The sequence below is a fragment of the Scyliorhinus canicula genome, chromosome 4 (genome assembly GCF_902713615.1).
Source record: "Scyliorhinus canicula chromosome 4, sScyCan1.1, whole genome shotgun sequence".
Taxonomy (NCBI): domain Eukaryota; kingdom Metazoa; phylum Chordata; class Chondrichthyes; order Carcharhiniformes; family Scyliorhinidae; genus Scyliorhinus; species Scyliorhinus canicula.
The window spans coordinates 131907997-131920618 of record NC_052149.1 but is presented as its reverse complement, the minus strand read 5'-3'; the positions used below and the strand labels follow the sequence as shown (position 1 = coordinate 131920618).

Genomic DNA, 12622 nt, shown 5'->3' with positions numbered 1-12622 from the left:
TCTTAAACTCAATCCCCCCGGTGAATGAAAGCCAACACACCATATGCTTTCTTAACAACCCTATCAACCCGGGTGGCAACTTTGAGGAATCTATGTACGTGGACCCCAAGATCCCTTGTTCCTCCACTTCCAAGAATCCTGCCTTTCACCGTGTGTTCAGCATTCAAATTCGACCTTCCAAAATGAATCACTTCGCATTTATCTAGGTTGAACTCCATCTGCTGCTTCTCAGCCCAGCTCTGCATCCTGTCAATGTCCTGTTGTGATCTACAACAGCCCTCAAAACTATCTACAACTCCACCAACCTTGGTGTCATCGGCAAACTTGCTAACCCACCCTTCCACTTTCTGATCCAAGTCATTTATAAAAACCACAAAGAGCAGACGTCCCAGAACAGATCACTGTGGGACACCACTGGTCACTGACACTACCACTCGCTGTCTTCTTTCGGCCAGCCAAATCTGTATCCAGACAGCCAAATTGCCCTGTATCCCATGTTCCCTGACTTTCTGAATGAACCTACCATGGGGAACCTTCTCAAATGTCTTACTGAAATCCATATACACCACATCCACTGCCCGACCTTCATCAATGTACCTCATCACATCCTCAAATAATTCAATGAGGCTTGTTAGGCATGACCTGCCCCTCACAAAGCCATGCTGACTATCTTTAATCAAACTATGTTTTTCTAAATAATCATAAATCCTATCTCTCAGAATCCTTTCCAGTATTTTGCTCACCACACACGTAAGACTGACTGGTCTACAATTCCCAGGGATTTTCCCATTCCCTTTCTTGAACAGGGGAACGATATTCACCTCCCTTCAATCATCCGGTACTACTCCAGTGGAGTGTAATGTAATTGAGGGAACAAAATCTGCCTGCATATGACTCCAGATCCACAGCAATGTGGTTGACACTTAACTGCCCTCTGAAAGCCACTCAGATCAAGGACAGTTTGGGTAGGATGATAAATGCTGGTTTATCCAGCAATGCCCACATCCCATGAATGAATACAAAAATACATTTCACAGCTTAGGAACATAGAATTAGGAGCAGAAGTAGGCAATTCAGCTCCTCAAGCCTGCTCCATCATTCAATCAGATCATGGCTGATCTCTTCCTGGTCTCAAATTCACCTCACTTTAACCCGTTTGTATCAGAAATATATCTTTCTCCTTCTTGAAGCCATTTAATGACTCAGCCTCAATCGCACTCTGGAGCAGAGAGTTCCACAAATTCACCACCCTCTGTGAGAAATAAGGCCTCCTCATCTCAGTTCTAAATCTACCGCCTCTCAACCTATACCTGTGACCTCTCATTCTAGATTACCCCACAAGGGGAGACATTGGATCTACATTTACTTTATCAATCTCTTTTCGTGTTTTATTTCCCTCTATCAGATCCACTCCAGCGAGTATGAGCCCAAATGTTTTAATCATTCCTCACTGTTCAACCCTTTCATCCCTGGAATCAATCTAGTGAACCTCCTCTGAACTGCCTCCATTGCCACCACATCCTTCCTCAAATAAGGAGACCAAAACTGGACACAATATTCCAGATCAGGTCTCACCAATACTCTATACAATTGCAACTATATATCTCTATTTTTATAATCCAGTCCTTTTGCAATAAATGCGAACATTCCATTTGCTTTTCTTTTTTTTTAATAAACAATTTTATTGAGGTAGTTTTTGGCTTTATAAACAGTTACAGACATCATCAGAAAGAAAGCAAAAAAGGCAAAAATGTGCAAACATCCACGTACTTTCAATACTTCCATTGTAACATATTGCACAAGCCCGCTCCCCTCCCACCGGTACTACCCGCCATATTTTCCCTCCTACTCTACTCTACCCCCCCCCACCCCCCACCCCCCTGCTGACGCTCACTCTCCTGCAAAGAAGTCAATAAATGGTTGCCACCTCCGGGTGAACCCCTGCACAGATCCCCTCAAGGCGAACTTAATTTTTTCCATCCCCAGGAAACTCGACATGTCCGCAAGCCACCACTCAGTCTTCGGGGACTTTGAGTCCCTCCACGCCAATAATATTCGTCGCCGGGCTATCAGGGAAGCAAAGGCCAAAACATCGGCCCAAAAATTGCCACCCCTGGACTCATCACCACCCTTGTTTTTAGCACCTGGGACATGACCCCCGCAAATCCCTCCCAGTACCCCCTCAGCTCAGGGCATGCCCAAAACATGTGAACATGGTTCGCTGGTCCTCCCGCGCACCTAGCGCATTTGTCCTCTATCCCGAAAAATTTGCTCATCCGAGCTCATATGGGCCAGGTGAACGACCTTAAATTGGATCAGCCCGAGCCTAGCACATGTCGCGGTCGAATTTACCCTACTCAGGGCCTCTGCCCACAACCCATCCTCCATTTCCCCGCCTAGCTCCTCCTCCCATTTAAGTTTCAGTTCCTCTGTCTGGGACCCTACCTCCCTCATAAGCACCTTATATATACCCGAGACTCTGCCCTCCCCTTCTTCCCTCCTAGAGACTATTCTGTCGAGGATCCCCATTGGCGGGAGGCGTGGGAAAGATGGGACCTGTCTACGAACAAAGTCCCGCAACTGTAGGTAGCCATTTGCTACCTACCGACTTTCTGTGATTCATGAGCAAAGACACCCAGATCCCTCTGCCCAGATGTATTTTGAATCTGCTTTCCATTCAGATAATTTGCCTTTCTATTTTTTCAGCCAAAGTTGATAACCTCACACTTATCCACATTAAACTCCATCTGCCAAATTTTGGTCCAATCTCCTCGCCTATCTATATAGAACAGTACAGCACAGAACAGGCTCTTCGGCCCTCGATGTTGTGCCGAGCAATGATCACCCTACTCAAACCCACGTATCCACCCTATACCCGTAACCCAACAACCCCCCCCCCCCCCCCCCCTTAACCTTACTTTTTAGGACACTACGGGCAATTTAGCATGGCCAATCCACCTAACCCGCACATCTTTGGACTGTGGGAGGAAACCGGAGCACCCGGAGGAAACCCACGCACACACGGGGAGGACGTGCAGACTCCGCACAGACAGTGACCCAGCCGGGAACCGAACCTGGGACCCTGGAGCTGTGAAGCATTTATGCTAACCACCATGCTACCGTGCTGCCCCATATCCATCTGTAAAATCTTTATTTCCTCTTTACTGCCTGCTTTCCCATCTTAGGATCATCTGCAAATTTTGCTAGGCCCTCCAAGCCTGTACCGGTCATGATACCACCCTTGGCAAAACCCTCAGCACTTCCTTGTGCCATATCCCTCTATACCCATCCAATCCATGTATTTCTCGAGGTGCCTTTTGAACGCTGTTAATGTACCTGCTTCCACATCCTCCCCTGGCAACACGTTCCAGGCACTCACCACCCTCTGTGTAAAACACCTGGCTCACACATCTCCTCTAAACTTTGCCCCACAGACCTTAAACCTATGCACCCCGGTGACTGACCCCTCCACCCTGGGAAAGAGTGCCTGCCCATCAACTCTTTCAAAGAACACTGAAAAGTACAGCACAGGAACAGGCCCTTCGGCCCTCCAAGCTTGTGATGACCATGCTGCCCATCTAAACTAAAATCTTCTACACTTCTTGGGTCCGTATCCCTCCAAAGAAAAAAGAAAAGTACAGCACAAATCCATTCCCCTCATCATCTTGTAGACCTCTATCAGGTCACGCCTCAACCTCTGTCGTTCTAATGAAAACAGTACATTCTGTCCCTACTTGCAGATCATTTATACAGATTGTAAACAATCTGAGGATTGATCCCTGCGGCACCCCGTTACTTACAGTTAATCAGCCACAGAAGGACCCATTTATCCCAACCCTCTGATTTCTGTCAGTTGGCCAATCCTAAATCCAAACTAGTACGCTCCTCCTAATCCCCTGCAATCTCCTCTTCTGGATCAGTCTTTTATGCGGAACCCTGTTAAAAGCCAGCTGGATGTCTATACCATATCCACAGTTTCCCATTATCCACTTTGCTGGTTATATCTTCAAAGAACTCAAGCAAGTTTGTCAATCATGATTTACCCTTCAGAAAACCATGCTGACAATGGTAGATTGAGCGTTGTCTTTCCAAATGTTCAGTTATCTCCTTATTTGGATTTGTTTGTTGTCACGTGTACCAAGATACAGTGAAAAGTATTTTTCTGCGAGCAGCTCAACAAATCATTAAGTACATGAAAAGAAAAGGAAATAAAAGAAAATACATAATAGGGAACGATTGTAAGATAAGTAAAAAAGGGATCTGTTAGGGAGAGCTTGCAGAGAACCGTCATGCTCCAGCGCCATCTGCTGCTATTTTTAAAAAGAATTATTGATTCCAGAACCTCCCCCGCCACAGAGGTCAAGCTAACCCGTCTATAGTTTCCTACTTTTTGCCTCTCTCCCTTTTTGAATAGGGGTGTCACATGAGCGTGTTTCTAATCCACCGGGACCCTTCCAGAGTCCAGGGAATTCTGAAACATCGTAACCAATGCATCCACTATCTCTGCTGCCACCTCTTTTTTTTTAATTTAGAGTACCCAATTAATTTTTTCCAATTAAGGGGCAATTTAGCATGGCCAATCCACCTACCCTGCACATCTTTGGGTTGTGGGGGCGAAACCCACGCAAACACGGGAAGAATGTGCAAACTCCACATGGACAGTGACCCAGAGCCAGGATTGAACCTGGGACCTCGGCGCCGTGAGGCAGCAGGGCTAACTCACTGCGCCATTGTGCTGCCCTTACTGCCACTTCTCTTAATACCTTAGGGTACAGGCCATCAGGCTTGTATTACAACACCCTAAGTGAGTGCATAGTCAGTTCCAGGCCCACAGACCTCAGAGTCCCAACATAAGTGAATTAACTAATAATATGTGTGTTTTCCTGAGATCTTCAACCCTTGACTGCTCTAATGAGTTACAGTCACCAGATTTATAAGCAAAACATCAACAAACTGTTTATTTCTAACAAGAGTAAATTTGCAGACGACACTAAAGTCGGTGGAGTTGTAGACAGTGTGGAAGGATGTTGCAGGTTACAGAGGGACATAGATAAGCTGCAGAGCTGGGCTGAGAGGTGGCAAATGGAGTTTAATGTGGAGAAGTGTGAGGTGATTCACTTTGGAAAGAAAAACAGGAATGCGGAATATTTGGCTAATGGTAAAATTCTTGGCAGTGTGGATGAGCAGAGGGATCTCGGTGTCCATGTACATAGATCCCTGAAAGTTGCCACCCAGGTTGATAGGGTTGTGAAGAAGGCCTATGGTGTGTTGGCCTTTATTGGTAGAGGGATTGAGTTCCGGAGCCATGAGGTCATGTTGCAAATGTACAAAACTCTGGTACGGCCGCATTTGGAGTATTGCGTACAGTTCTGGTCGCCTCATTATAGGAAGGATGTGGAAGCTTTGGAACGGGTGCAGAGGAGATTTACCAGGATGTTGCCTGATATGGAGGGAAAATCTTATGAGGAAAGGCTGATGGACTTGAGGTTGTTTTCGTTAGAGAGAAGAAGGTTAAGAGGTGACTTAATAGAGGCATACAAAATGATCAGAGGGTTAGATAGGGTGGACAGTGAGAACCTTCTCCCGCGGATGGAGGTGGCTATCACGAGGGGACATAGCCTTAAATTGAGGGGTAATAGATATAGGACAGACGTCAGAGGTAGGTTTTTTATGCAAAGAGTGGTAAGGCTGTGGAATGCCCTACCTGCAACAGTAGTGAACTCGCCAACATTGAGGGCATTTAATAGTTTATTGGATAAGCATATGGATGATAATGGCATAGTGTAGGTTAGATGGCCTTTAGTTTTTGACTTCCCATGTCGGTGCAACATTGTGGGCCGAAGGGCCTGTACTGCGCTGTATCGTTCAATGTTCTAAGAGTAAAAGATGAACATATAATAGAAATAATGAAACAATGGACTACTTGTCTACCTATCCCAAAACCCCGCCCCACCCTCCACCCAGACCACACAAGACCGACACACAGTAAGGGGAAGTAGGAAAGCTACAAAAATAGCAAGGATTAAGAGGTATGAGATATTTTAGGATCTTTGCTGATGGGGTTGTGGTCTCTGAGGGCGCCGGTTTGTGACCCTCTGGAAAATTGATTTTTGCAGGAGTTTCGGGTCAGTGCAGTTCCATCCTTCGACTACTGGATGAAGCCTCATGCAGGAGATTCAAGTCGATGCAATTCTATCCTTCGATCACCAGATGGAGCCTCCCTCTCCTTGAGATATTACTGGAGCTCTACCCCCTGAGAAATTAAGCAAACCCTATGTGCAGTTTCCCTTTTTCTGTTTGTCTGATCATGGTGCAGAGATTCTGCCTGTATCTTAAAGGGTGCACTCAGACTGGGTTTCCCCTAGCCATTCAGACAGAGGATTAAACTATTACAGACCTGGGAGGAGAGCCTGCTCGCAGCCTTTCACTCCAGTCCTTCCCTTCACAGATCTGACTGCAGTCTTTTAAATAAGAGTGCCTTCCACAGGTCTGACTGGGAGCCTCTTAAATCGCCTGGCAGAGAGAGAGAGAGCTGCTTTCTGGCTGAATTTCCTCACAGAACCCAGGACAAAATTGAGCTCTTCATATGACTCACCTTTCTTCCGGAATGTTCCGAATGGCTCCACCAATTACAAGTGAGAACAGGCGATGTCTCAGAATTCCAGACTCACCAATTGACTGCTTGCCAAATCTATCAATCTGACATCACGGACTCTGCCACAGAGCATAAATGGGAAGACCTGGGCTAGTTCATTAGACAAGGGGTGTTTTAGTTTGCCTCAAATCTGTAGCTTAAGCAAAAGTCTCAATGTTGCAGCAGCTAGTAAAAAGATTAAAGGCAGCCAGCAGGACAGGAATTAAAAAAGAAACATAGAACAGAGAAAGGTTTTTCGCAGGATTCTTACACTTGATTGACAGCTCCATGTAGATGCGGATACTTTGAAGTTGGACTATGAATTTCAGTGCTTATTTTTATAAGGATGTAATTGAATGAGATGTATCATAATGGATTATGTAATTGAGACAATTTAAAACAATAATTGTTTTTCTTCATGAATGAATGTTTTAACAAAATAAAGTCTGCTACACTTGCAATTTCATTTTATTTAAGCTCAGCATGGGTCCTGATGTCTTCCCATTGTGGATAGTGGGTGAGTTGGTATGGGTGCTGTAAGGGTAATAGGCATGAGGTAGTTTGAGTTGATCCTAAGTTGTCACAGAGGCTATAAACAGGCATGAGGATTGCGTGAGGGACAGAGGTTGGCAGAGAATGTGAGAAGTCATGGATGTGGTTAGATACATAGGTTAGCATGGCGTGTACGAGACGCCATGAGTGAATGGCATAGAATGACATAGAGAGTATGAGTGGCCATGGGAGTGGGGAGCATTGGTTGGCGTGGATGGGATTGGAGAGCGTGTGAGGGGTGATGGCGGTTTTATGTTGCTCTGTTTTTAAAATTGTGATACAGTGCCGGTTCTCCACATTAGGCCTTTCACCTATCCAGTCTCCTCACCCAGCATCTTCCACACTCATTCCAGGGTCACCCGGCCCTACTCCCAGGGCTCTCCATCACCCTGGATCAAAAATCCCAACTTCCAGGCCCTTTCTCCCATGTTGGGTTTGTTCCAATCAAACAATTCAGCACAAAGCACAAAGTAAAAGACCTAAGAAGAGCCAGGAGGGGACATGAGAAGTCTTTGGCAGGTAGGATCAAGGATAACCCTAAAGCCTTCTATAGATATGTCAGGAATAAAAGAATGACTCGGGTAAGAGTAGGGCCAGTCAAGGACAGTAGTGGGAAGTTGTGCGTGGAGTCCGAGGAGATAGGAGAGGTGCTAAATGAGTATTTTTCATCAGTATTCACACAGGAAAAAGACAATGTTGTCGAGGAGAATACTGAGATACAGGCTACTAGACAAGAAGGGCTTGAGGTACATAAGAAGGAGGTGTTAGCGATTCTGGAAAGTGTTAAAATAGATAAGTCCCCTGGGCCAGATGGGATTTATCCTAGGATTCTCTGGGAAACTAGGAAGGAGATTGCTGAGCCTTTGGCTTTGATCTTTAAGTCATCTTTGTCTTCAGGAATAGTGCCAGAAGACTGGAGGATAGGAAATGTCCCCTTGTTCAAGAAGGGGAGTAGAGACAACCCCGGTAACTATAGACCAGTGAGCCTTACTTCTGTTGTCGGCAAAGTCTTGGAAAGGTTTATAAGAGATAGGATGTATAATCATCTGGAAAGGAATAATTTGATTAGAGATAGTCAACATGGTGTTGTGAAGGGTAGGTCGTGCCTCACAAACCTCATTGAGTTCTTCGAGAAGGTGACCAAACAGGTGGATGAGGGTAAAGCAGTTGATGTGGTGTATATGGATTTCAGTAAAGTGTTTGATAAGGTTCCCCATGGTAGGCTATTGCAGAAAATACGGAGGCATGGGTTTCAGGGTGATTTAGCAGTTTGGATCAAAAATTGCCTGGCTGGAAGAAGACAAAGGGTGGTGGTTGATGGGAAATGTTCAGACTGGTGTCCAGTCATTAGTGGTGTACCACAAGGATCTGTTTTATAAATGACCTGGAGGAGGGCGTAGAAGGATGGGTGAGTAAATTTGCAGGTGACACTAAAGTCGGTGGAGTTGTGGACAGTGCAGAAGGCTGTTACAAGTTACAGGGGACATAGATAAGCTGCAGAGCTGGGCTGGCAGGTGGCAAATGGAGTTTAATGCAGAAAAGTGTGAGGTGATTCATTTTGGAAGGAATAACAGTAAGATAGAGTACTGGGCTAATGGTAACATTCTTGGTAGTGTGGATGATCAGAGAGATCTTGGTGTCCATGTACATAGATCCCTGAAAATTGCCACCCAGGTTGAGAGGGTTGTTTTTTTTTTTTTTAAATAATTTTTATTGAAAGAGTTTTTCCATACAGACATTTACCCCTACTAATTTTTAAATTATTTACAACACAATCCCTCTAGGCAAATGTCCCTCCCTCGCCCGCCCTCTCACGCGCACCAGTCCCCCCCCCCCCCCCCCCCCCCCCCCCCCCCGGCAACCTTAACAACCAAGGCAGCCTACAGTTTCAGACATGAGCAGCGAGCAGGCTTGCCCGCGTTACAGTCGTGCGTGTCCCCCCACGACCCTTGCTGCCCCCCCCCCCTCCCCCCCCCCTCCCCTCCCCCCCCTCCCTCCCTCCCCCCCCCCCTCCCCTCCCCCCCGGGTTGCTGCTGCCACGACCCCGAACGTCTATCTCTGATCTAAAAAGTCAAGGAAAGGTTGCCACCGCCTGGCGAATCCCTGTACCGACCCTCTCAGGGCAAATTTGATCCTTTCTAGCTGAATATAGCTAGCCATATCGTTAATCCAAGTTTCAACGCTTGGAGGCCTCGCGTCCTTCCATTGAATTAATATCCTTCGTCGAGCCACTAGGGACGCAAAGGCCAGTATTCCGGCCTCCCTAGCCTCCTGTACCCCCGGTTCTACCCCGACCCCAAAGATCGCAAGCCCCCATCCTGGTTTGACCCTGGACCCCACCACCTTCGACACCGTCCTTGCCACCCCCTTCCAGAACCCTTCCAGCACCGGACATGCCCAGAACATATGCACATGGTTCGCTGGGCTTCCCAGACATCTGACACACCTGTCCTCACCCCCAAAGAACCGGCTCATCCTTGTCCCCGTCATGTGAGCTCTATGCAGCACCTTAAATTGAATGAGGCTCAGCCTCGCACACGAGGAGGAAGAATTGACCTTCTCCAGTGCATCCGCCCACGTCCCGTCTTCTATCTGCTCTCCCAGCTCCCCTTCCCACTTGGCTTTCAGCTCCTCCCCTGATGCTTCTTCCGCCTCCTGCATTATCTTGTAGATGTCTGATATCTTCCCCCCTCCGACCCAGACCCCCGAGAGCACCCTATCACTCGCCCCCTTACTGGGGAGCAGGGGAAACCCCTCCACCTGCCGCCTAGCAAATGCCTTCACTTGTAGATATCTGAACATGTTTCCCGGGGGGAGCTCAAACTTCTCCTCCAGCCCTCCCAGGCTCGCAAACCTCCCCTCTATAAACAGGTCCTTCAGCTGCCGTATGCCCACCCTGTACCAGCTCTGAAATCCCCCGTCGATGTTCCCCGGGATGAATCTATGGTTCCCTCTTATTGGCGCCGCCAACAGACCTCCCATTTCCCCCCTATGTCGCCTCCACTGCCCCCATATCTTGAGGGTGGCCGCCACCACCGGGCTCGTGGTGTACCTCGTGGGGGGGAGCGGCCATGGTGCCGTTACTAGGGCCCCCAGGCTTGTGTTGCCACAGGACGCCCTCTCCATTCGTTTCCAAGCTGCCCCCTCCCCTTCCATCATCCACTTGCGCACCATTGACACATTTGCCGCCCAGTAGTACCCCGAAAGATTGGGTAGTGCCAGCCCTCCACTGTCCCTACTCCGCTCCAAAAAGACCCTCCTCACCCTTGGGGTGCCATGCGCCCACACGTAGCTCATGATGCTACTCGTCACCTTTTTGAAGAAGGCCCTAGGGAGGAAGATGGGCAAGCACTGAAATAAAACAAGAACCTTGGGAGGACCGTCATTTTGATTGACTGCACCCTCCCCGCCAGCGACAACGGTACCATGTCCCACCTCTTAAACTCCTCCTCCATCTGTTCCACCAGCCTGGAAAAGTTCAACTTGTGGAGGGTCCCCCAGTTCCTTGCCACCTGCACCCCTAAGTACCTAAAGCTCTTTCCTGCTCGCTTGAAGGGGAGTCTCCCAATACCCTCTCCCTGGTCCCCCGGGTGTATCACAAAAACCTCGCTTTTGCCCAAATTTAATTTGTTGAGAGGGTTGTTAAGAAGGCGTACGGTGACACAAGGCCACCAAGTGTTAACACCTGGTTAAACGACATGGCAAGCTTCATCCAATTGGAAAGAATCAAATTCGCCCTGAGAGGGTCGGTACAGGGGTTCTTCCGGCGGTGGCAGCCCTTCCTTGACTTTCTGGATCAGAGATAGGAACTGGAGGCCGAAACAGCAGCAACCCGGGGAGAAAGGGGGGGGGGAAGGGAGGGGGGGGGGATAGCAACGAAGGGAGCACGTCAGCGGGGGGTCGCGGGCAATGACTGCCCGAGGCCATCAGTAGAAAGGGAAAAACGGTTTGGTTGCTAGACTGGTAGCGCGGGGGGGGGGGGGGGAGGGTGGGGGGGTGCGCGCGGGGGGGGGGGGCGTGGGGAGGATTTTCCAGGGGGGATTTGTTGTGTTATAATTTAAAATGTAGTAGGGGTAAATGTTTGTATCGAAAAATTTCAATAAAAATTATTTTAAAAAAAAAAAAGAAGGCGTACGGTGTGTTAGCTTTTATTGGTAGAGGAATTGAGTTTCAGAGCCATGAGGTCATGTTGCAGTTGTACATAACTCTGGTGCGGCCGCATTTGGAGTATTGCTTGCATTATAGGAAGGATGTGGAAGCATTGGAAACGGTGCAGAGGAGAATTACCAGGATGTTGCCTGGTATGGAGGGAAGATCTTATGAGGAAAGGCTGAGGGACTTGAGACTTTTATCGTTAGAGAGAAGAAGGTTAAAAAGTGACTTAATTGAGGCATACAATATGATCAGAGGATTAGATCGGGTGGACAGTGAGAGCATTTTTCCTCGGATGGTGATGTCTAGCACGAGGGGACATAGCTTTAAGTTGAGGGGTGATAGATATAGGACAGATGTCAGAGGTAGGTTCTTTACTCAGAGAGTAGTAAGGGCGTGGAATGCCCTGCCTGCAACAATAGTGGACTCGCCAACACTAAACGCATTCAAATGGTCATTGGATAGGCATATGGACGATAAGGGAATAGTGTAGATGGGCTTTAGAGGGGTTTCACAGGTCGGCGCAACATCGAGGGGCGAAGGGCCTGTATTGCACTGTAATGTTCTATGTTCTAAACAGGGGCGGGATGCTCCCCTACCCGGCGTGACGGGGGGTCCCGGCGTAGGGGAGTGGCGCCAACCACTCCGGGGTCGGGCCTCCCCAAAGGTGGGGAATTGTCCGCACCTTTGGGGGCTAGCCCCGCGCCAGAGCGGTTGGCACCAGAAGACTGGCGCAAAAAACCGGCGACCCCGGCAGCGGGGCTAGCCGAAAGGCTTTCACCGGTCGGCGCATGCGCCGGCGGTGACGTCAGCGGCCAGCTGCCGCTGACGTCACCACCGGCGCATGCGCGATGTGGGTTTCTCTTCCGCTTCCGCCATGGCGGAGACCGTGGCGGCCGGGGAAGAGAAAGAGTGCACCCAGGGCACTGGCCCGGAGTCTGAGCAGGGGGCCCAGATCGCGGGCCTGGCCACCGTGGGGACCCTCCCCCCCCGGGATCCAATCGCCCCCCGGGGGCCTGCTCGTGCCGCCGATCCCGCTGCCACCAGAGGTGGTTCAAACCTCGGCGGCAGAAGAGGCCTCCCAGCAGGGGGACTTCGGCCCATCGCGGGCCGGAGAATCGCCGCAGGGGCCTCGCCGATCGGAGTGGCGTGATTCCCGCCGTCGCCACTTCCCGGGTGGCGGAGAATCTCTGCCACTGTGGGGGCCGGATTTTTGGCGGCCCCAGGCGATTCTCCGACCCTGCTGGGGGTCAGAGAATTTTGCCCCAGGTCTCTCGGCTGGAT

General features: G+C 49.1%; 1 protein-coding gene across 1 annotated transcript in view; it reads left to right on the top strand.

Annotated features, from left to right (window-relative positions):
• The window catches only part of LOC119965007 (zinc finger protein 234-like), a 53984-nt gene extending 46889 nt beyond the window's left edge, over positions 1–7095 (top strand). The window contains exon 6 of the mRNA XM_038795205.1: positions 6117–7095. Within this exon, the coding sequence (XP_038651133.1) occupies positions 6117–6265 (149 nt within the window). The 3' untranslated portion in view covers positions 6266–7095. The remainder of the gene's footprint in view (positions 1–6116) is intronic.
• The last annotated feature ends 5527 nt before the right edge of the window (positions 7096–12622 follow it).